At 48.2% G+C, this 24,775-nt stretch overlaps 1 protein-coding gene across 1 annotated transcript in view; it reads left to right on the top strand.

Moving 5' to 3' along the window:
• The window catches only part of FBXO10 (F-box protein 10), a 66,267-nt gene extending 42,110 nt beyond the window's left edge, over positions 1-24,157 (top strand). Inside the window, exons 6-11 of the mRNA XM_015407503.1 lie at positions 7,374-7,444; positions 10,482-10,634; positions 12,485-12,760; positions 16,829-17,139; positions 22,828-23,009; positions 23,723-24,157. Of these exons, the coding sequence (XP_015262989.1) occupies positions 7,374-7,444; positions 10,482-10,634; positions 12,485-12,760; positions 16,829-17,139; positions 22,828-23,009; positions 23,723-23,900 (1,171 nt within the window). The 3' untranslated portion in view covers positions 23,901-24,157. The remainder of the gene's footprint in view (positions 1-7,373; positions 7,445-10,481; positions 10,635-12,484; positions 12,761-16,828; positions 17,140-22,827; positions 23,010-23,722) is intronic.
• Positions 24,158-24,775: the final 618 nt, after the last annotated feature.

The raw sequence follows: 24,775 nt of genomic DNA, 5'->3' as shown, positions 1-24,775 counted from the left end.
AGAGCCCTGCAGCTCATCCTTCTCTGTGTGTGCCCCCTGAGATGAGGTCACTCCGTGGTGGAGAGGATTTTTCCGAAGCTCTGACTGTGGCTTGTTCCTTACTATGGCACATATATTTTCTATCCCCATTTTGGTCTACTGCTTGAGGTCCTGGCCTTGGCACCTGTGAGGCCATAAGTCTGGCTCTGCCTCTTCCTGTCACATGCCTCTGATGTGACGCATTTGCAGCTGAGTAGATCCCAGTTCTGGAATGGCCGAACATCCATTTTCTTGGGAACAGTGGTGTTCCTTGGAAGCTTCTTGTTCTTTGCTCAGTGAGAAGAGCAGCAATGGTGGACATGCTTCCTTGACGTGCAGTTTGCTTGTGCCCCTGCTGATGCTTCCCTGAAGCATGTGGCCGAGGAGCACATGCAAGTTCCTGTATAGCTACGACCCTGGCTGGTGCCTTATGTGAACAGTGTAGGGTTGTCAAGTCTATCTTCGCCGGGAGTGGGGGGCTCCTGGCCGGCATCTTGTGCGCGCACACCGCACGCACATCACCCGGAAGTGACGGGAGGACGCCAGGCACGCCGGGGGCGGGGCCACAGCCATACAAGGGAAAACCATAGAGTTTTCCCTTGTATGGCCGTGGCCTTGCCCCCAGTGTGCCCGGTGTGCCCGGGTCACTTCCGGGTGACGTGCACGTCGGGGTGGAGTTCCCCCCGGGGCCTGATCTGGCGGCGCCGGGGAACGGGCCTCTGGGGCGGGGGTTTCCCCATCCCCCGGGGGGACTTGGGATCCCTAGAACTGTGTGTGTGTGTGTGTGTGTGTGTGTGTGTATCCTAGAACAGGTCCCAGAATCCTCTAGTTGCATAAGGGTTTTGTGGTAGACAAGTTAATATGGAAAGGGTTCCCCTGAGGGAGAACATTCTGGAAAACAAAATGTTAGCTGCAAAAGTGGAATGAGTTCATGTGTCTCTTAATAGGTTTGTAGGTAAGGAAAATTCAGCAAGTGATGCTTGTCATCTTTCTGGGGGTGGGAGGGAAGCTGCCTGTGCTGAAATGCCTTCTGATAGACTGTCGTTAAAGGTTCCGTTTTCCTTTACATCTGGTCACCCCCATTATGACACTGTTTATCAAAATGTGGTTGATATTGGTAGTTGGCTCTGATCAGTGTTACAGGATTAGTGGGACATATCGTAGACTTTAGTAACTCCAGGGTTGCTTTTGCGTTGCTTTGTATGTCAAGAGCCTCTTCCAGAGACCCACTTCCCTTCCGTTTTCATGCGCAAATCTTCTTTTTGTTTTTAATTTTTCCTGCTCTGTATTCTGGCGCTGCCGAAGAATTCCTTCGAAGCAAAAGTTCCCCAAGATTCTGATACTTAAGCACGGGGGCCCTTTAATATATATTTTTTTAATTTGAAGGCCCAGTTTAATTAATGATATAAATGTTTTTGCCATCATCTCCCAGAACATCAGTCTTGCAGTTTAGAGACAGCTCAGTTATTATTGCCTCCTGCCCTCTGTTTTGTAGGGTTGTCATCTATAATAACAAATGATTGGCACAGTAATGAGATAATACGGAGGACAAGAAAAACTTTGAAAAAGTGACGCTTAATGTATGTCTTTAAAGAATCATGGAAAAGTGAACAAAAATAGTATACATAATCATAGAAAAATATATTGACGGTGATCTCCGGAATGTCTTGCTGTTTCGAAGGAAGATCTTCTTCTGAACAAAGATGTAGGACAAAAACTGTCTCTCAGTAATTCATATCCTCTGGTGACGTCTCACAATGATCAAGGAAGATTTTCAATGTTCATAACAGCTGTAATGTATAGCAGAACCTGCCATAGGCTAAGGTGATTGTAATGCTGCTACATCTATGTCAGTGGTTACTGATATCGTCTTGCTTTTATTGCATTGTCCTCTACCTTTCTTCATTGTTTATAGCACAGCCAGTTCGTTTCTCACATTGTTTTCTATTCCTGTAATCCTGTCGCTTTCTTTTTTGTGTCTGTGAGTATTGTGTGCGTGTGTGCCTGGATGTCATGGTTGACTTCTGGCGACCCCTAGTGGTGCTCGGATGTTTCAGAGAGGTGGCTTGCTATTGCCTGCCTCTGCCTCCCGCCCCTGTTATTCCTTGGAGGTCTCCCATCCAAGCCCTGCTTAGCTTCCGAGGTCTGACAAGATCGGGCTTGCCTGGCCTATCCAGGTCAGGGCCTGTCGCTTTCTTCATGGATGGTCTTATGGTACCTGAGTGTATCGTTTCATATTTTCTAATCCATTTCAAGTCTTCGTCTGAATGGTGGGCTCTAAATAAAGTAAATAAAATAACGAATAAATAAATTTTGGCCTGCCAAGGCTGGAGGGTGGGAGTGGTGCCTCTTAGGCAAGGATGATGCTTTCAGGTTTCACCTGTGCTTGTGAGCCACATCTGGGCATCCAGGTACATCCACCCCAGGAACAATATCTCTTCCCTTGTGTGGGTGGAAAGTGGGGGTATCAGTGTAGCACTGGGACCAAGGCTCCCTCTAAGCTGTGGAGTTCTGTGAGCAAAAATTCTACGTGGTGAGCTCCTGGCATTAAAGTTGTGAGTGAGCGATTTGGCTGCTGCATGAATTAGTTGGCTCTGGAGCCATCCTTCCTGAGCAAAGACAAAAATCTGTGAGCCGGAGGCTAAAAAACTGTGAGGTAACTCAGCTTAGAGGGAACACTGACTGGGACCTCTGCTCTCTAAGGAGCACAGAGGGGTGTGTGCTTCCAGTATGGTGGCTTAATTTTTCAAGGCTTCTACCCTCCTTGCAATCCACTTGTCCCCGGTTTTAGGTGATTGCAGCAGAGTACTTTTCGTTAAAGACAGGAACTGCAAATTATCACCATGTGCTAACTGTGGGTGGGTGACACATTTTTGCCCATCAGCTGCATGCAGTCTCCAAGGTACATTTCTCCCCCCCCCAGCTTGTGCTTCCTGTTTTTAACTAGATTCCTGGCATGCTTGTTTTGAGATGAGTGTTCAAGTGAACGCAGTCGTATGCATTACTGGCCAAAAAACCACTCCAGACATCCCAAACACTAGCCCAGTCTAAGTATCCATTAGAGCCCAGCATGTTCTAGCATAATTGCTCTGACAATAGCAAAGCAGGTTTTATTAATCTGCCAACCACCGGGGTCAAGAAAGAGCTCTTTCCCCAAAGCGGCAGGGAAGGAGACCTGTCAGACAAGTGGCAATTTCTGAATTGGCGGCTGTCTCGGTCGGTGATTACAAAACCGCTAATAAGTCTGGAGGAAATGTACGCTCAAAAGAGCAAGTGACTCGGTTTGAAGTCTTAATTTCTCTTCCGAGCACAATGACAACAGCAGCCCAGTCAAAACACCCACACAAACCTATCATCGCTGAGATTGTTTGTCACTGGTTAAAACAAGAAGCAATTGTGTTGATGATTTAGTCTAGCATTTGGGGGGTTGGGGAGAGACTTGTGCCTGGAGAGATGCTATTAGCACTACACCAGATATTCCCCAAGCGGCCCCTCCGTGTCAACTGATTCTGTCAACAAGTTGGCAGCACGGTGGTTCCTCCGAAATTCTGAAGCTCTTGGTCCGAAACATGCGTTCACAGAAATGTAAGAAAATGGCTTCAGCTGTTTGTGTTGAGGTTGGCCAGAACTACACAGGGGAGTTTAAGAGGATCATTTTTAATGTTTAAGAGGATCATTTGCAGTGAAGGCATGGGCGGTGGTTATCTCAAGAGTTCCTTTTGGCTGTGCTCTCAGTGACTCAGCCAGACTTTCTTTGCAACACACCAGAGCCTACTTGGAGACGTTTGCACCCTCTCCTCTTGCTCCAGTGCTCACAAAGGCAGAGAGAGCAGGAATTAGGGTGTCGCTCATTTTCTTTCAAGCCGAGAACCAGTTTTTCTCTCTGTGGATAGTCTGTGAGTTAAAGAATGATCGGACTTAGATGCGCCTTTATGGCTTAAAGAATGTTAAGGCCAGGCCAGCCATATCACAAGGCAAAGTGAGAGGACTCCCCCAAACAGTGGCATTCGAGTGTGGCCAACCAGCAGTAAACGATCAGTTTAGGTTATTCCCCCCACCCCGTTAGAGTTTCTAGCCCAGAAGGACAAAATATCTTGGTCCAGCCCTGGGAATGTGCTGTGAATGTAATCTAAAAACTGATTTGGCTTGCTCACCAAGTGGCGGCGGAAGGGAAGGCGCAGGATGAGCAGTGCCCGTGTCTTGATTTCTCAGTTTGTGCTGCAGCATCTGTGGAGAGTTTGTACATTGTTGTGCATATGTATTATGTGTTAGTTCCAGACATTCACATACAGCACAACAGAGTGGCAGAATTCTAAGGTAGTTGAATTGGGGCTGTACCATTTTAGACTCGTGGATGGGGGAGGGGTGGTATCTAGAGTTGCCAACTGTGGGTTGGGAAATTCCTGGAGATGAGAGGTGGAGTCTGGGGAGAAAGGGTTTTAGGGAGGGGAGGGGGAAACCTTAATGGGGTATAATGCCATGGAGTTCACCCTCCAAAGCAGCCATTTAATTTATTTTTTATTGGGAGGTGAGTATTCTGTGTGTGTTGTGCTCCTGGAAGTCATGGTTGACTCCTGGTGACCCCTAGTGGTGCTTGGAAATTTCAGAGAGGTGGCTTGCTATTGCCTGGCTCTGCATCCTGGCCCTGGTATTCCTTGGAGGGTCTCCCTTCCAAGTACTTGCCAGGGTCAGACCTGTTTAGGTTCCTTGATCTGATGAGATCGGGCTCGCCTGGGCTACCCAGGTCAGGGCAAAGCAGCCATTTTCTTGAGAGGAACTTATCTTGGTCGACTAGAGATCAGTTGTAATTCTGGGAGATCTCCAGGTACCGCTGGGATATTGGCAACCCCAGAGATATCACATCCAAGAACTCCCAGCGCATTAAAAACAACCAGTACGTCACAGAGTGTGGTTCAAAGCTGAGCCCTTTGCATGCTGTGCTACTTTCCCATTTACAGGGAATTATTAATGAGTGATTACCACATGGAACTCACTGCCACAGGAAGTGGTGGCGGCTACAAGCATGGACGGCTTCAAAAGGGAATTAGATAGGCATATGGAGCAGAGGTCCATCAGTGGCTATTAGCCACAAGGTATAGCTAGGGGCTCTGGGGCAAGTGATGCTCTGTCTTCTTGGTGCTTGGGGGGGGGGGGTCAACAGTGGGAGGGCTTCTAATGTCCTGGCCTCACTGGTGGACCTCCTGATGGCACCTGGTATTTCTGGCCACTGTGTGACACAGAGTGTTGGACTGGATGGGCCTTTGGCCTGATCCAACATTGGCGTCTCTTTATGTTCTTTTGTTCTTTTCGAAATGACATCCCTCACCTACAGTGTAAGTCAGTCCATTTTACCACCTCAGCCCTTTGCTGCCTCATTCCTGCCTTACCTCCTTTGTATCCTATCCTTCTGCTGCACGGGGTGATATATTCCCATCTTATGAGTAGCAAATATAGGGTTATTCCCATTTTATGCTCACGACAACCATAGGAAGGAGGCCAGGCTAAGCAACAGCAACTGGCCCGAAGTCACCCAGCTAACTTCCTAGCTGAGCAGCAGCTGTGATCTCCCCATTCCAAGTCCGGCATGCTATCTGCTATAGTGTAGTATCGAGTCCACGATTATGGAGTGTTGCCAACAGTACTGCATCTATGTGTTTCGGTGGGTTTGTGTTACAGCAGATTTCTCTCTGTTTGAAATGAACGCTTCATGCTCTTGAACGGCTGAGAAGTTACACCAACATCCCCCAAATGTCCTCTCTGCTTAGCATACATTTCTTTCAGTGTCTGTTTCTCTGTTGTTATATTTTGCTCTTTTCTTGTCACTGCACTGAACGATTTGTTCCCATGATACCTTTCAACTGTTTTTCTCTCAACGATGATAATTGCTTGGAGCAGCACAGGGCCTTTAAAACGTTCCCTCTGTCAAGGAACATTTTCTGAATTGCACTCACCTGCTAGAGAATCCCCAAGCATCTGTCATCAGACCAAGAGTATTCCAGAGAATTCTGGGATAAGTTATAGGATGCCCATTTTTAGTTCCCTGCCTCCCGGTGTGAAGAAAGTGTGCATCCCACAACTCACCTACAACTGCATCGACAAGATTGGTAGTCTGTGGAAAGGTTGTGAGAAGCTTATGTGCCAACACTGATATTTTTCATTATGGAACCCCTAAGCTGCCAAAAAACAAAACAAACAAGCAAAAAAACACCCACTGGAATACCGGGCTGCACTGTCTGAACCAATGATCCCCCAGTATGGCACCCACTGACTGATGTGGTCCCTGGTGCCCATTGACTCCTTCCTCAAAGCAAAGAGCCAATCCTGGCTTTCTTCTGATCATTGGAACAGGAAGTGCTTCAGGCGATCCCAGGAAACATCACCTTTGTGTCTGCTGGGAAATAGCTCTTCCCATCACAGGTGGATGCTAATGTTCCCTCTAAGCTGCAGAGTCTTGTGAGCAAAAATTCTCCTCTGTGAGCTCCTGGCATTCAAGTTGTGAGTGAGCAGTTTGGCTACTGCATAAATTAGTCTGCTCTGGAGCCCTCCTTCCTGAGCTAAGGCAAAAATGTGTGAGTCGGAGGCTAAAAAACTGTGAGCTAGCTCACACTAACTCAGCTTAGAGGGAACACTGCTTGGGACCTGTGGTAGCTGCCTCATGGAGCGGCCATTTTGTGGTGGTGCCCAGTTAGGTAAACAAGAGAACAGCTGGTATAACAGTTTATTGGACCAAGAGTTGTTCTAGAGCTCAGTGTTTTTTTTTTTGGGGGGGGGGTGTTCCCCCTTTCCTCTAGTGCTGTCAGCAGGCCCGGCAACTATTGGCACTAGTAGAATGAGGATACCCCTGTTAATGCAGTATCTTTTTTTGGTGGGCCAGGAAAAGAAGGGGAGATGGGGGGGGGGTCAGCCCACATCACCTAGGATCACATTTGTTTGGGGGGGGGGGGGGAGACCAGTCTGAAGCAGAGCATCTAAATGGGTTCCCCCAACAGTTAAATTTCTTTAGATATGGATCCTGCACTTCCTGCGGTGACCCCAGGGTTGGGGATATCCTCGACGACGTGGCACATTTTTATTGATGCTACCTGAGAGAACCATCTGGTAGATCTGGCCTTGGGAATCAGCCCTGTTTCCTCAGTGCCGGGGCCTTCGTAAGCATAAAAGCAATGTCAGGCTCTTTTTTAAAAGCGAGAGCTTTGTTTTCGGATGCTTTGAGGCTCCAGGCCCTGTGTTTGTGCTACAGCAACAAAATCCCTCGACAGAGCTGGTCTGTGACATAGACAGAGAGTCTATGGGGAGCAAAAGGCCCATGTCTGTTCAACTATTGACTGCTTTTGCTCTTCTGCTTTCTGCGCCAGTGGGAACCACATCTTTCAGGGACTTGCTGCGGGCATCGCCGTGAACGAGAACGGGAGAGGCCAAATAACAGGTACGGAAAGGGAATGTAATAGATCTAATTTATTTATATTTATTTATTTATTCGACTCCTATCCCGCCCTCCCCGCCGAAGCAGGCTCAGGGTGGCTGAGTTGTCCTTTGATATTTGACCCTCTCTATTCTTTCCTTTCTCTAGTTAAATGTTGATAGCCCCCTCTTCTCCCCAAAGGTACCCAAAGTGTCTTAGAGCAATCTTTAAAAAAAACCCACTGTACCATATTGCGGCAAATGTGCTCTGGCCTCAGACTAGGAGCTGGCCCTTTAAACCTGGGCTCCACTCCCAAGGGCCTTCCCACGGTGGTCCCCTCCCGGGCCTTCTCACCCATGGCGCCTCTTAGACCTCAGTCCCCAGAGCCGCCAGTGCCTTCAGTGACTAGCGCCGCCTTCTCTTGCCCTTCCTAAGTCTTTCCCTGCTGTAGCTGCCTCCAGTCCCACAGCCTGCAGCTGAGAGCTGCTGCTTCACCATCCCCAGTTGTTTTTCTGCTCTCCCAGCTGTGCGCCTCTTGAGCATCGGCTCCTATTGTCTACCCACCCCCCGCCTGCATCTTGACCGCCCAGCTTGACTTGTCTTCCAGGTGAGCTGTTTGAAGGTTCCTGACGCTGCTCAGGCCTCGAGGGCCTGCTCTGATGGTCGCAAATATAAATGAACCAAGGAAACAACAAATAGGGTTGCCAAGTCAAAAAAACTCACCGGCGAGGCCACCGGGCTCCGGGAGCCGTCCTCGGATGCGCGCGCGCCACCAGCGCATCACCGGAAGTGACGCGCGACGTCGACCACATTGGGGGCGTGGCCATAGAATTTTCCCTCCGGCGATCCGGGCCACGCCCCCAACGTTGCCGACGTGGCAGCCACACTGCGCTTCGGGGGGCGGAGTTCCCCCCAGGGCCCGATTCCGCGGCGGCGGAAATCGGGCCTCCAAAGCGGGGGTTTACCTGCCACCCGCCCCCACTTGGCAGCCCTAACAACAAAGTATGTTCCAGTCTGGGTGCTGGATAGGATACAGTGGCTGGCTCATTTGAAGGCCCAAGCCAAGAGCCCTTTGGCTCACATCCAAGGGCTCACGCCTGTGGCCACACCCAGCCCTTATACGTGCAGACAGGAAGGAGGCTGTCCCATTCCACCACCCCCCTCCAATGCAGCTGGGATGGTGTGCCGCTAACGTTTTCAAACAACAGTATTCAGGGCTATTTTGTCTGGGGGAACACTTCAGAATGGAGTTCCGGAACCTCTTCAACAAAATTCTTTTAAAAAATGTTTACAAGTTCATGAGTTTTCAGTGTACAGATTGAAAACTTAATTTCCCTCCTGAGAGTTCCGGCACCCCTTTTTTCCAATAAATAAATGCCCTGCTGTTATCTTCCAAAAATAATAATACCTAACAAAAGTAGTTTACAAGTGTTCCAAAGTAGTGGAAAGTGCTGTCAAATCACAGCTGATTTATGGCAACCCTGCAGGGTTTTCAAGGCAAGAAACATTCAGAGGTGGCTCGCCATTGCCTGCCTACGTGTCACGACCCTGGCATTCCTTGGAGGTCTCCCATCCAAATTCTAGCCTGGGCTGACCCTGTTCAGCTTCAGAGATCTTACTAGATAGGGTTAGCCTGGACTATCCAGGTCAGGGCATAGGTAAAGTAGGTAAATATTTTTATTCCTGAATTACCAAGGGGAGGGGGAACTGCTGACACGGAGAGATACCCTTAAGCTACCCAGAGTTCTTGCCTGAGATGCTGTTGGACCCTGGAATTTCCTACCCGATTTGCCTCTTTATGATGTTGTACTGGCTCTCAAGAATAAAATCTGGTCACCATTGCAAAGTTTTCACTTCACAGTGCCTGACTGTTGTTCTTTCCTTTAATAAATCTACTAAGCCAGTTTGGTGTAGTGGTTAAGTGTGTGGACCCTAATCTGGGAGAACCGGTTTTGATTCCCCACTCCTCCACTTGCAACTGCTGGATGACCTTGGGCAAGCCATAGTTCTGTCAGCATGTGTCCTCGAAAGAGCAGTTTCTGTCAAGCGCTCTCTCAGCCCACCTACCTCACAGGGTGTCTGTTGTGGGGAGGGGAAGGAAAGGAGTTTGTAAGCCGCTCTGAGACTCCCTTGGGTAGTGATGGGTGGGGTATAAATCCAATGTCCTCTTCCTTCTTCTTCTGATACTTTCTATCCCCACTCAGTCTCCACTGTAGCCAAGGGCCCTTGCCATATACAACCCTCCCCACCCATGATAATAATGGCACTTGAATTCAGGATGTCTCAAGAGGGTTGATGGTGCTGGATACAGTGGCTGGCTCATTTGAAGGCCCAGGCCGAGAGTCCTTTGGCTCTCATCGCCTCATGTGCTTTTGGGACTTAAAATGGAAGAAGTCAACACGACTAAAAAGACCTTACTCTGGTACTTAATAACAACAGCGAGAATGATTTATGCACAATGCTGGAAAACAGAGAAAGTACCAGAGATTGAAGACTGGATACAAAAAGTTCTGTTCGTGACTGAAATGGACAAAATCACAAAAAAGTTGAATAACAAAGAAGACAACGTGTTTTTTGAAGAATGGAGTGACTTTAAAATATATCTGGAAAAGAACTGGGATGTGAAACAAAATTTAATATGTTTAGACCAATATTAAGTTAAATGATGTTATCTTGAGATTGTAACGATAAGAAAATGATATAATGGATGAAGTATAGCAAGGTGGGTTTGGGGGGGAAGCATTGCGGGAAGCCATAGAGGGGGAGGGAGGAAATGGGAATGGGGTAAACAATGGCAAAGTGAAAATGATTGAATGTTAAATGTTGAATTCCTATGAAAATAAAAACTTTGTTTACCAAGAAAAAAAATAATAATAATGGCACTTGAATTCAGGATGTCTCAAGACGGTTGATGGTGCTGGATACAGTGGCTGGCTCATTTGAAGGCCCAGGCCGAGAGTCCTTTGGCTCTCATCGCCTCATGTGCCTTCTTCCTTTGCTTCTTTAGCATTACTATTCCCCAAAGCCCTTTAGCTTCCTTTCATTGGTTTTCCTGCTTTAGAAAACGTCATCCGAGAGAACCAGTGGGGTGGTGCCGATATCCGCCGGGGAGGAGACCCCGTCCTCAGAAGCAACCTGATCTGCTGTGGATATTCAGATGGTGTGGTGGTCGGAGAGCGCGGGAAAGGGCTAATCGAAGGGAACACCATTTATGGTAACCAGACGGATTTTCTTCCCTCCGTTTCCTTCTCTCCCTGTCTCTTCTGTAGTGTGGTGCCATAGCAGTGTGGTTTCCCACAGAATATACTATACTAGGATCTTGTTTCAGAACGGATGGCGCCTTGTCTTGTTTGCCGACTGTATCTAGGCCAGCCTCAGTGCTTTGCTGCTTTTGCTAGTGAGGAAAGGTTTTAGCACTGTGATTTGAGATAAATTTAGGAAGATGTCGATTCTGTTCCAGAACATCATGTTTGGGAAAATGATGACAGTGTTTTAGGGAGTACTTAAATTGCCTGATGCTGCTGCAGAGTTAAGCGTGGGTATTCATGCTATCCCAATAGTCATTCGTGATTTCCCACTCGTTATACAGAGCGTCTGGGCAATGTGTGACATAGGGGTGTGAAGAAGAAACGGTCTCTTTTCGTTCTGTGGGGTGTAGGGTTGTTAGCTCTGGGTGGGGAAGTACCTGGAGATTGGGGGGGTGGAGCCTGAGGAGGAAGGGGCTGAGGGAGAGGAGGGGCCTCAGCAGGGTAAAATGCCACAGAGGCCGTCCTCCAAAGGGAGGGGTTTTCTCTAGAAGAACTGATCTCAGTCATCTGGAGCTCGGTTGTAATAGCCAGAGATCTCCAGGCCCCACCTGGAGACTGGCAACCTCATAGAGTTTCAGAGATATCCATGAAAGATCCACGGAGTGCTCAAGATATCCAGAGAATTTACAGCAATTTCTGCACATGGTTGTGTGCATTGCACCCACCTTAAAAAAAAAAAAGTGTGGATTTTTCTCTCTATATTTCCCGGACAATCATTTGTGCATCGAGCTTCCAATTTGGGAGCACCAATTGTGCATTATTTTCTTCTCGTGGAAATTAAATTGGGCAGAGGCTTCTTGCTATGATACCTGCTTTGAAATCTGAACCTGGTGTGCCACCAAAGCAACCCTGCTTATCTCAGGCGTAGGCTGCGTCTTCTAGGTCCGGGTGTATCAGTGCGGGGCTTGGACTGCAAGTACCCATACCTGAATCCAGACCTGGGGTAGGTGTTTCCCACCTTAAGACTTCATTATCCATTGCCGGAACTGAAGAAGGATAGTTGGGCTGGAGCTTGAACTGCAGCACTTGATCATGTGGCTGCTCCATTGACCAGGTAAGGGCCCAAGGCCAGGCTTCCTGAAAGGACTGATGAATGCGTCCTCCCTTGATGGAGGCAAATGTCCTGAGCACTGAGGGATGTGAGTTGAATGAGTGTGGGTGTTCAGGACTTAGAAGAACCCTGTTCTAGCATAGGGGACTTCCACCGGCTGAGCACACAATAGCAGCCTACGAGGTGTAGTGGTAGAGTTGCCAGCCTCCAGGTGAGGCCTGGAGAAGTCCTGGAAGTACAGCTACCCCAAATCTCCAGGAATTTCTCAACCTGAAGTTGGTAAAGTACTAGAACAGGAGCTGCAAGACCCAAGTTCAAATCCCCACTCTGCCATGGGCACTGCTAGATGATCTTAGGCCTCTCTCTCTCTCTGTCTGTTTAGCGCCTACCTCGCAGAGAGTTATTGTTGTGAAGATAAAGTGGAGAAAGGGAGAGCAATCTTGTGATTTGCTTTGGGTCCCCACTGTGGAGAAAAGCGGGGCATAAATATTTATTTATTTATTTATTTAACTTTCAATTTCTAAACCGTTCAACCCCCGAAGGGCTCTGAGCGGTTTACATAGTACAATTTAATTTAATATCTGCAAAAATAAAGTCATTCATTGAACAAAGTCATGTTCCTCGGTTCTTGCGGTCCATGACCCAAGCCCCTGAGTTGCTTACCTAATACAGACCAATGTGAACCGTTCTTTTCTCTTGCCATAGGTAACAAGGGCTGTGGCGTCTGGATAATGTCCTCTAGCCTCCCCCACATCACCAGTAACCAAATTGGCCACAACAGCATCTATGGGGTTGCGGTGTTTTGCCGCAAGGATGATGCCAACGACTATCTCGCCAACCAAGGGGGAAACGAGAACTTCAATGACGAGGGAGAAGCCGCCAACTGGGAGAACGAACTGGAGAGCGAGGACGAGCGCTTGACTTCCCGGAGGCCGATCAGTGTGGCGCTTGTGGAGTCCAACAGCATCAATCACAACGGGGGTGAGCTCTGCAAAATTTGCATTGCCCGAAAAGGGTCTACAAGAGGAGCTTATGAACGCCCTCTGCATGGATCTGGTAGAATCACTGGAGCAAAGAGAAGCATCTAGATTTCTACCACTGGTGTTAGTCACTTTCGTGCCTGTGCATGAATGCGCACACAGGTGCCTATTCTGGGTCCCTGCTTTTTGATCTGTTTTCAAATGTAAGCTGAGCCAGATATTGAGAGTTGAAGAAGCCTGCATTGCCTTTATACTAGGCATTCAGAAACTGGGTGGATGAGAATTCCTCAAGATCCTGATTCCCTTACTACTTATTTACAAATTTGGGATCTACAAAGCAATGCAATAAGACGAGGATTTAAAAAAAAATCAGAAACTGCAACAACAACAAAAGGATCAGCTGGGATATGTCAAGCAATGCAGAAAGTGGAATAATGAAAATGGAAAAGAGGGCGATAAGGGCAGATAATACATACAACAGACCTGACCTGGATAGCCCAGGCTAGTCTGATCTCATCAGATCTCAGAAGCTAAGAAGGGTTGCCAACCCATCGTCAGTCTGAAAAGCCTGGTCAGTATTTGGATGGGGGACCACCAAGGAAGTGGATTCCTGTGCAGAGGCACGCAATGACAAACCTCCCCTGAATGTTTCTTGCCCTGGAAACACTATGGGGTTGCCAGAGGTTAGCTGCATCTTAACAGCAACTCCCCCCCCCCCTTCATACAACAAACAGACAACATGTAGCATCAGGGGTCATTTCCTGCAGGAGCGCACAGGAGTGGAGCTCCGGCAGTAAAGAGCCCAGGGGGGCGGGGACTTAGAAGAACCCTGTTCTAGCATAGGGGACTTCCACCGGCTGAGCACACAATAGCAGCCTACGAGGTGTAGTGGTAGAGTTGCCAGCCTCCAGGTGAGGCCTGGAGAAGTCCTGGAAGTACAGCTACCCCAAATCTCCAGGAATTTCTCAACCTGAAGTTGGTAAAGTACTAGAACAGGAGCTGCAAGACCCAAGTTCAAATCCCCACTCTGCCATGGGCACTGCTAGATGATCTTAGGCCTCTCTCTCTCTCTGTCTGTTTAGCGCCTACCTCGCAGAGAGTTATTGTTGTGAAGATAAAGTGGAGAAAGGGAGAGCAATCTTGTGATTTGCTTTGGGTCCCCACTGTGGAGAAAAGCGGGGCATAAATATTTATTTATTTATTTATTTAACTTTCAATTTCTAAACCGTTCAACCCCCGAAGGGCTCTGAGCGGTTTACATAGTACAATTTAATTTAATATCTGCAAAAATAAAGTCATTCATTGAACAAAGTCATGTTCCTCGGTTCTTGCGGTCCATGACCCAAGCCCCTGAGTTGCTTACCTAATACAGACCAATGTGAACCGTTCTTTTCTCTTGCCATAGGTAACAAGGGCTGTGGCGTCTGGATAATGTCCTCTAGCCTCCCCCACATCACCAGTAACCAAATTGGCCACAACAGCATCTATGGGGTTGCGGTGTTTTGCCGCAAGGATGATGCCAACGACTATCTCGCCAACCAAGGGGGAAACGAGAACTTCAATGACGAGGGAGAAGCCGCCAACTGGGAGAACGAACTGGAGAGCGAGGACGAGCGCTTGACTTCCCGGAGGCCGATCAGTGTGGCGCTTGTGGAGTCCAACAGCATCAATCACAACGGGGGTGAGCTCTGCAAAATTTGCATTGCCCGAAAAGGGTCTACAAGAGGAGCTTATGAACGCCCTCTGCATGGATCTGGTAGAATCACTGGAGCAAAGAGAAGCATCTAGATTTCTACCACTGGTGTTAGTCACTTTCGTGCCTGTGCATGAATGCGCACACAGGTGCCTATTCTGGGTCCCTGCTTTTTGATCTGTTTTCAAATGTAAGCTGAGCCAGATATTGAGAGTTGAAGAAGCCTGCATTGCCTTTATACTAGGCATTCAGAAACTGGGTGGATGAGAATTCCTCAAGATCCTGATTCCCTTACTACTTATTTACAAATTTGGGATCTACAAAGCAATGCAATAAGACGAGGATTTAAAAAAAAATCAGAAACTGCAACAACAACAAAAGGATCAGCTGGGATATGTCAAGCAATGCAGAAAGTGGAATAATGAAAATGGAAAAGAGGGCGATAAGGGCAGATAATACATACAACAGACCTGACCTGGATAGCCCAGGCTAGTCTGATCTCATCAGATCTCAGAAGCTAAGAAGGGTTGCCAACCCATCGTCAGTCTGAAAAGCCTGGTCAGTATTTGGATGGGGGACCACCAAGGAAGTGGATTCCTGTGCAGAGGCACGCAATGACAAACCTCCCCTGAATGTTTCTTGCCCTGGAAACACTATGGGGTTGCCAGAGGTTAGCTGCATCTTAACAGCAACCCCCCCCCCCCCCTTCATACAACAAACAGACAACATGTAGCATCAGGGGTCATTTCCTGCAGGAGCGCACAGGAGTGGAGCTCCGGCAGTAAAGAGCCCAGGGGGGCGGGCACATGCAACAAGCCCCACCCCCTGCTCCCAGCAGCCCTCAGTCAGAGCAAGAAGCAGCCAGGTAAATTGCAGAGCGCCCCCCCCCCGGCCCCCGGGTCCAAAACAGTCCAGTGGCACCTTTAAGATCAAGTTTTATTCAGGTACAAGCTCTCCCTCCTCTGCAAGGACAGATCTGCACATCCCCCCCCCCATAGCTAGCAATCCAAAACAGTCCAGTGGAGCCTGAGCAGTGGGTGTTGCCTTCTGACACACTTCCGGTGATGTCAGGGGGTGTGGCATATGCAAATAAGTTATGCTAATGAATTATGCTAATGAACCCCTGTACCTCTTTTTCTATGAAATGACCCCTGTGTAGCATACACAGTGGCACAGACTATGGTCCTGTTCTCTTAATGAAAGCACCTGCCTGAACCGTTCTGTTATACTATTGCCCTGTTATCTTTGTACACATGCCCACCTGGAGTACTCTCTGAAATGTATTTTGTTTATCTAAAGCAGCCAATCGTGGTGGTATTGCTTACAGGAGGGGCAGGGTGGTTTCCCAGAATGTACCGACTGGTTGCATCCCTTGGTCAGCAGCTGAAGGGGGCAGAGAAGGGTCGGGAGCAAAGGCGGGAGGGGGGGAGATGCCTCAGCGTGCTGTTGGGAGGGGGGGATTGGACAGCGTTCTCCATGGGCCAGGGGATGGAATTGACTTGTACCTGTGCTATTGCCTTGGTGACCTTTAACGGCATCTGAACGGGGCAGTTCGGATCACTCGGCTCTTGCCACCCTGTGACAACAGCCCAGCAACTCCCACCCATCCCAGTCGCTGCTTGCTGTTATGAAAGTTGTGTGTCCTCCGTACTTACTGCTGCTGGCTCTGATTGCCAGGTTGTGGGGCAGATTTGGCACTTTATTATCCCAGCTGTCCATTATGTTATTAGAGAGCCAACTTGGTGTAGTGGTTAAGAGCGGTGGACTCTGATCTGGAGAACCGGGTTTGATTCCACATTCCTCCACATGAAGCCAGCTGGGTGACCTTGGGTCAGTCACAGTTCTCTCAGAACTCTCTCAGCCCAAAAAATTAGTCTAGCTCGCCACCTGGTGGTACATAACACTAAAGAGCTAGAACTTCTAGCTCCCAGACAATCTTAGGATCTCCTGGCTATATGACATGCAGTACCTAATAATAATAATAATTCATTTATAGGTATATAGGTATTTATACCCTGCTTTTTTCCTCAGTGGGGACCCAGAGTTGCTTAAAATGTCATTCCTTCCTTCGTCCATTTTATCCTCTCAACAGCAATCCTTTGATGTAAGCTAGGCTTAGAGAGAAAGCGGCCCAAGGTCACCCAATGAACTTCCATGGCAGAGTCAGGATTTGATCCCAGATATCCCCAGCCTCTGGTCTGACACTCTCTAAGCAATGTATTGTAAATGCTAACACTGATTGTAAAGTATCTTGCTCCTTGGACCGCCATGTTTGACTCCAGGTTTTGTTAAGGTAGGTTAAGGAACGTTGACTCCAGGTTTTGCTAAAGAAGGTTGTCGGTAACGTGGCTTTCCCCTTGTCTCTTCCTTTCATAGCTGCTGGTTTATACGTCAAGAGCAGCGAGGCCCTGAACATCATAGGAAATGCCATCCATGCCAACCGCGATTGTGGGGTCTCCATCTCTCAGAGTTCCCAACTCACCCGAATAGCAAACAACAGCATTTCTTGCAACAGCCTCGGTGGAGTCTTGGTGGAAGCGGAGTGCCGGGTGGACCTTCGTGGCAACGGCATTTATGACAACAGCAGCCACGGTGTCGCTTCCAAGGGCGATGGGGTCGTCACCGAGAATGATATCCTAGGAAACAAGGGGTGTGGCCTCCGGTTGTTGCAGGCAGCTGACATGAAGGTGGGGGTCACCATTTATCTATCTTGTTCCTATCCTACCCTTCCCCCCCAAAGGGTTTTGTGAATGGGATGGTCTCGTTTTATCCTCATGACACCTCACTGAGGTAAGTTAATCTGAGAGATGGTGGTTGGCCTACTGGACTACAGTGATGAAGTAGGAAACTGAACTCAGGTCTGCCCACTCCAAGTTCCATGCTCTATCCATTGTACCATTCTGCATATTCTGTAGGTCACTAGATCAAACGTGTTAGAGAGAAGATCTTTTTCTTGACTGTTAGGGCAAGGGTTCCCAAATGGACCATCAGAGATAGGCCACTTGGTAGATAACATTGGATTCTGAGCTTCAGAAAGGCAAGGTTTGGGCACTTTCTAAGACCCCAAAACTGACAAATGGCTCCTTGAAAAGAACATCCAAAATGGTCACGGGGTACATGGCAGATTTCTCAGTTCGCACACCCCATCCGGGTAGGGATCCCACTAAGGGCTTTTGCCTCAAGAGGTCACAAATATTGACGTCCCAGTCAGTTTTGCTCATTGTTAATTTTAAATTGCGGGTTATCCGTCCAAATGCAACTTTAGGATTATATATTGCCTCAAGGGTAGCATTGATAGGAAGCCCAAAGACAGCTTGTTGTGTTGTTGCTTTTCATCAGAGATCTGGCAGGGATCCATCGCCTACCTCAAGAGAAGCCATGAAACAAGTAAACAGTTTTGAGTAGTCCTCAGAGGATATGCTGCCTTGGAGAGAGAGTCAGAGCAGAATGTTGCTATTACGCTGGTCCCAGGAAAAGGCAAGATACATCATAGGCTTGGTGAATAAATCAGTCGTGATGGGACCCGAGATTTGCTGCTGGAGTGCTCGTCTTCTGTTGGACAAAGAACTGAGCTATGAGAGACCCCCTCTGTGTTTTAACTGCAGAAGCAGTTTCCACATGGGCTGAGAGATACATCCAAGGGCTTGTAAACAGAATGTAATAGGGGTCCCTAACACGGTGGCACCTGCAGGCACTTCTTAGAATTTTGAGGGAGGGTAGTGGCCACCACCACAAAATGGCTGCCGTGCTCTACCAAATGTTGGGTGGTTCCAAGCCAAGCGTCCTCCTGTCATGGAGGCAGATGTTTTCAAATGGGTGATCCTTGCATGTTCAAGGGGCTTTTCTGAAGTGTTTCCTACACTGAGGAAGCAAGAAGGATTGAGTCAGCTGTCTGCTTTGATGAAGGGATGCAGCTCGGTTTCATAATTCCAAAGAAAGGAGAGGGTTCTTGCCCTGCATGGCTGACAGAGAGAAGGTTCCGTGCCCATTCTCTCTCTCGCTCGCTCTCTCTCTCTCGCCCTCTCTCTCTCTCTCTCACACACACACACACACACACACACACACACACACACACTGGCAGCCCTGCTTCCCCATCCCACGCTTGGCCGCCTGTCCCAATTTCTCCCTGCCTGTCCTCTCCTGTCCCTCGTCTCCTTCTGCTTTGCCTTTTTTCTTCACCACTGCTGCACTCCTCACTTTCCCCACAAACCCTACGTACTAGAGTACTAGTTCCATCCCACACCTCCTTCTGTTGCCATGTCATTTTGGGTCAGTGAAGCAGCCCCTTACAACGGTAGACCTTCCGTCATTGTGAACGGTTGCCCCGGCCAACCCCAAATGGTGCTTCAGTGTGCAGGAATACTCATTTGCACTATATGCACACATGTGGGCATGGCTTGTATTTTTGTTGGTGAGGATCTCCAGTTTTTCTGAACATTGTTTTGCAAACCTGGGATTTCCCCTCAATTTGCAGTAACCTGTCTTGTAGCCCTCCATGGCCCTATTGTGGATTTTTTTTGATCCGCATGGTTGCAAGGCATACATGACTATTATAGAAATGTATTTATAGTTCATTGATGGCGTTCCAAAGAGTTGGCGTTTGTCACTTATATGTAGGTTCTTGGCCTCAGCGCAAATGCTCTTCTGAAAAGTGGGGATTTTGCCCACTTCCCCACAGCATTGTGATGCCCCTATGCAGCTCCTGGGTCTTCTCAATTTTTCTTACATTCTTTCCCAAACTGGCTTTGCTATGTTTTTGGAGAAATCACAGCAAAGTTAGGGTGGGAACCCATCATTTCCCTTGTCCCAGAACCCTTGGCAGTAGCCATTTCCCCACCACCACCACTAGGGGGCTTAAAATAGTGGTTGACGTACCATTATAGTGTTATAAAGATCTATCAGGTACTCTGAATTCCCAGATTTCATTTATTTTTAAAAAATCCTAACTCCTTTCTTTGCAAACACGTGCCTTTTCCTCTTTGGGGGTATTTCATTTTTTTTTTTCATATGTACATGTGGACGTGTGGACCTGGAAGTCATGGTGACCTTTGGTGGCTGACCCCTACTGTGGGCCTGGAGGATATTCAGAGAGGTGGCTGAATAAAGCCTGCCCATGTCCTCCTGACTGCTGATATTCCAAGGAGGTCTCCCATTCAAGTACTTACCAGAGTCGACCCTGTTTAGCTTCCAAGATATGAGGAGATTGCGCTTGCCTGGGCTATCCAGGTCAGGGCTCATGCTTTTTCCTCTTGAATCTCAGCAGTGAAAGGGACTGGAGACTTTTTAAATGAAAGGTGTGAATTTGGAGAACTCAGTAGATCGTTATAACACTATAACATTGGGGGTCTGTTATTTTATTCTGGTTTCAGTTGTCTTTTAACTATTATTGTAAGCTGCCTCAAACCATGAGGAAAGGCGGAGTATAAGTGTTTAAATAAATAAATAAAACATACAGTGTTGTGAGAGCCAGTATGGTTAGAGTGTCTGGCAGATCCAGGTTCATATATCTTCACTCTGCCATGGAAGCTGCTGGGTGGACCTTGAGCCAGTCACAGTCTCAGCCTAACCTACCCCATAGGGTTGTCGTGAGGGTAAAGTGAAGTCAGCAACTAAATATAACAATGCATCAATTGCTGATATTATTAAAAGCTCTTTGGTGATGGGGAGGGAGAAATGGCCATCGCAGGGGACTGGAGCAAGGAAAGTGGGGGGGGGAAATGGCCACGTGGAAGCCCCCACTGCATTGACAGCCACAACAGCTACAGAGAAGTCGCACAAGCCTGTCCCCGTATGGAAAACAACATTGTTGCATCAAATCCTCAGCAAGTTCCCCTGAGCCGACTGCCCACCAGGCTTTGGTTCTGCAATAGAGTCTACCCATTTCAACAGGTCCGCTGAGGTACCAAGGCCACGTTCTGAGCCTCAAAAAAGAAGGGAAAGACCCCCCAGTGTATAATTAGCAAAAGGAAGGGTAGAACACTCAGACAAACCGTCACAAACTATAATAAATTAAATAAAATACTTATAGTTATAGCCTATCAGTGTCACCTTTTCCATCTATAAACATACGTAAATGCAACATCTAAACGCTGGCGGTAGTGGCTAAGATGCACAAAACAGTGCACGCAGGCACTCAAGAGAATTTAAAGCAACAAGGTGCTGTTTGTCCTGTGCTCGCAGGCACACGATAATTTATACAGGTGCTATTTTTCTTGTGTTCCCAGTGCTCCCTCTAAGCTGTGGAGTCTTGTGAGCAAAAAGTCTATTTTGTAAGCTACTGGCATTAAAGTTGTGATCAAGCCATTTGGCTGCTGCATCAATCAGTTTGCTCTGGAGCCCCACCCTTCCTGAGCTGAGACAAAAATGTGTGAGCCGGAGGCTAAAAAACTGTGAGCTAACTCACACTAACTCAGCTTAGAGGGAACACTGGTTGCCACGACCCAGGGAGGGTTTGCAGATCTCCCAGAAGTACAGCTGGTCTCCAGCTAACAGAGATCAGTTCCCTTAGAGAAAATGGCTGCTCTGGACAGTAGACTCTATGGCACTGTATCCCTCCCTTCCCCAAACCACACCCTCCCCACCTCCAAATATCCAGGAATCTCCCATCCCAGAGTCAGCGACCCTATGAGAGACCTATGGCTGACAGCAAAAACAGCAGCCCCACATCTCCTCTGTCCCTCTGGGCACATCTAGTAATACAATAGATGATGTGGCAGCACTGCCCTGTGGGACCTCTTGTATCTGCTTCATTATCTGTATTTTTTTGCAGTGGGAGAAATTTGCAGCATGCTGACAATAACCTTTGATGCATTACTGGCCGATACTAGGGTGGGACCCTGGCCTGGATAGCCCAGGCGATCAGATCTCAGAAGCTAAGCAGCGCCGGCCCTGGTTAGTATTTGGATGGGAGACCACCAACCAATACCAGGGCCGTGACCCAGAGGAAGGCAATGGCAAACCACCTCTGAAACGTCTCTTACCTTGAAAACCCTTCGAGGCGGCCATAAGTCAGCTGTGACTTGACGGCGACAACAACAAACTGTGGCAGGTCAGGAAGAGTTCAGTGAAGAGATATGAGGAAGCCGTTCCCAGGAGCAGTCACCCTCCCCTGAAACACTTAGTTCTGGAGTCAGTTGTAGTTGGTATACTCCGTTGCAAGAGAGGGGGGAAAATAACCAGTTGTGGGACAGCCCAAACTTCAGGCCACATAAAGCAGGAACCAGTGAAGGACAGGGCAGTTCTATCACTCGTAGTATTTTTATCATTTTGAAAGCCATGTTAGTTTTCTACCTCAGTCAACAGAAGATCATGGTGAGCTGGACCCATTTCCATCAAGGAAGCACCAGCTGATAAAAGCTAGACCTGTCCTTAGATTATAAACACAGCTTTTTAGGAGGATCAGTGGCAAGATGGTCCGAGGAGGAGGAGGAGATTGGATTTATACCCCACCCTTCACTACCCAAAGGAGTCTCAGAGCGGCTTACAATCCCTCTCCCTTCCCCTCCCCACAACAAACACCCTGTGAGGTGGGTGGTGCTGAGAGCTCTCTTGAGAACTGTCCTTGAGAGAACAGCTCTGAAAAGAACTTATAACTGACCCAAGGTCACACCAGCAACTGCATGTGAAGGAGTGGGGAATCAAACCCGGTTCTCCCATATTAGAGTCCGTGCTCCTAACCACTACACCAAACTGGCTCTCGAAGGGGAAGGGTTTCTTTAGGGCCCAAGTAGCCTTACCAGATTTTAATCAAGATGCAACTTTTAAAAAGTGCTTGCACTGCTCCTTTTAATTTAGTACTCTAACACAGATCCTAAAATGCGAAGAATTGCTGTTTACAGAGGCAAATTGGCAATGTCACAAACGGCACATGAATTCCCAATAGATGGCCTCATGCAGGCTTGTTTTATAGGCATGAACCCCAGAGAGCCTAATGTTGTGAGAGGGTGGCTAGCAGACCAGTCCTCAAGTTGGAGAGGGCTCTGACAATGCAGAAGTGAACATTTGTGACCCTTATGATGACCATTTTTGTCAGGGCTCATCTACAAACCTGGATTATGTAAACACCAATGACATCATTACAGGGTCCGGGACCCCGTTTTAGACAAATGCCAAGTAGGTGGACCTCAGTGCAGACACAGCACCAACGAGACGCATGTCCCACGGAAGCCTTGCGTTTCAAGCACTACTTCAGATCTTTTGGAAGCACAGCCTCCCGTCCAATCCATGGAGCCAAAGCTGCCTATTCCCTCACGACAGAAAGATTCTCTCTTTGCACAGTGAACGTGTAGCGGCTCCTTATCCTGTTCTGAGCCTCGGCACACAGGGCTCTTACAGTACTTGACGATTCTCTCTTCCCTACCCTCTCCCCTTTCTAGGTAATCAAAAACAGAATCCATTCCTTCCGAGGTTATGGGATGGAGATGCTCGACCAGACCAAAGGCGTGGTGCAAGACAATGTGATTTTTCAAGGGAAGTCCAAAAGGGCCATCTTGCAGCAGACATCCAGCGGGGACGGTTGCATCGTTCAGAATAATAAGCTCATTGCCTTTAAAAAAAAGTAAGTCCCCCCCCCCCCGTGTCTCTCCTTGCTGACTTCAGTGACTGAAAAGCGCCACCAGAGGGATTCTGAGTCTGCTTGGAGGTGCTCGTCGAGGGGCATTTGTTCTCAGGCGGAACACAGTCGCATCAAAAGATCCGGAGCATCGGGCCTTGGAGAAGGGACCCGGGGAAGTCAATGTTGCTTGTTAAAAAGAGGGTTCGTTAGGCTTTAAGACCATCAACAAAAATGTTAGGATTTATAAGAATATAATAATAATTGAGTGCCATCAAGCCGGAGCTCTCTTATAGCACCCCCTCACGGGGTTTTCAAGGCAAGAGATGAGTAGATGTGGTTTGCCATTGCCACCTTCTGTTAGGATTTATACCCTTTCCTATTATACCAGCTGACCCAGTCTTCTGGCCTAGTCAGAACACATAATGGGAGGAACTCTTGTCTGGTTGGGTACTGTTCCCATCTCTCTTTGGAGGAGCCCAGTTTATACTTTGCCAGCTCCTGGTCATTCTCCAGACCTTTGGCTTGCAAAACTGAAACATCATCTGCTGAGCTGGACGCATGCTCTTCACTGTCACAACAATTGCAAGGTGATCTGTGGTCTCCTGGGTTTTATGGCATGTGTGTCCGGATCATTTGTCCAGATTCACCCTTTCTAAGATCGGCCTTAAACCTGAGCCTCGACAAATGTGCCATGTCTTCTGATTCTGTTCTTCCAGGTTTGACGCCGCCTGGACCCTGGAGAACCCTCCGGCACGCCCTCACATCGAAGGATCCTCGCGAGGCGTGTCAATCTCTGGGAACAGTCAAAAAGTCACAAACGTGACCGCCAGGATAGCGGCTCGAATGGACGGAGGTTGCCATAACAACGGCAGCATCTTCTGCACTATTCTGTGATGTCCGTACATTTCCTTCAAGCTTCACTTTAGCTCGGAGACCAGCCTTGGGACACTGCCTCTGCATGTTCATAGCAGAAGGTTGTGTTCGGTTGCTCTTGAACTGCTAGCGGGATGCCCAGCCAACATGACAAACTGTCTTTGGAAAGGTGGCCGTAGCACATGACTTTGCCCAGCCGGTGGCCTTTGCTCCATCTTCTGCACCCTCCTCTCTTGGTCTCCTTCCTCTTATCCCTTCAGCAGTAGCCCGTCCCTGCAGCCACGTTTATAAGGGAAAGGGGGGGGGGACTCAATCCTCACCCTGCCCTGAAGCTTGCTGGGTGACCTCTTCTGCACTTTTGGTCTAATCTACCTCACAGGGTTGTTGTGAGGGTAAAACAGGGAAGAAAGAACCCTTGGAGGAAGGGCAGGGTAAAACTGCACTAGGCAGGCACAAACAACCCCTAGGCCAGTTCCTGCCTTGGTCTCTTTCGATACCTCTCCTTACTTGCGTTGGTTACTAGGCAAGGAGGTTTGTTCTTAGATGAATGTGGGGATTGGTCTTAAAGCTCTGACTTCACCAAAGCACTCCTTTTTCTCTGACTTAAAAGAAATCAACCCTGTGTTCAGTTTCTAGAGAAGAGGGCAACCTGGGGTTCTCTGCTGGGTAAAAAATTAAAACTCTCCAAATGCAGCCTTCTTTCCGCCCCTTTCCTGTCATCTTTCATGTGGTACCTCCCTGCCCCCCCCCATACCTTCACTCCAGCAAAATCATTGAGGGGGTGGTAGATAGACAGACTTACAAAAGATGTGGTCGAAGATCCCCTGCCCAGGGTCCACCACTTTTGACCAGTGGCCACCAGTTGTTAAAAGATGTGTTTCTTTCGATCATTAGAG

Source organism: Gekko japonicus, unplaced genomic scaffold (assembly GCF_001447785.1).
Source record: "Gekko japonicus isolate JY-2015 unplaced genomic scaffold, Gekko_japonicus_V1.1 scaffold790, whole genome shotgun sequence".
In the NCBI taxonomy this organism is placed as follows: domain Eukaryota; kingdom Metazoa; phylum Chordata; class Lepidosauria; order Squamata; family Gekkonidae; genus Gekko; species Gekko japonicus.
The sequence above is the reverse complement of the archived record's forward strand: the minus strand, read 5'-3'. Positions and strand labels throughout refer to the sequence as shown.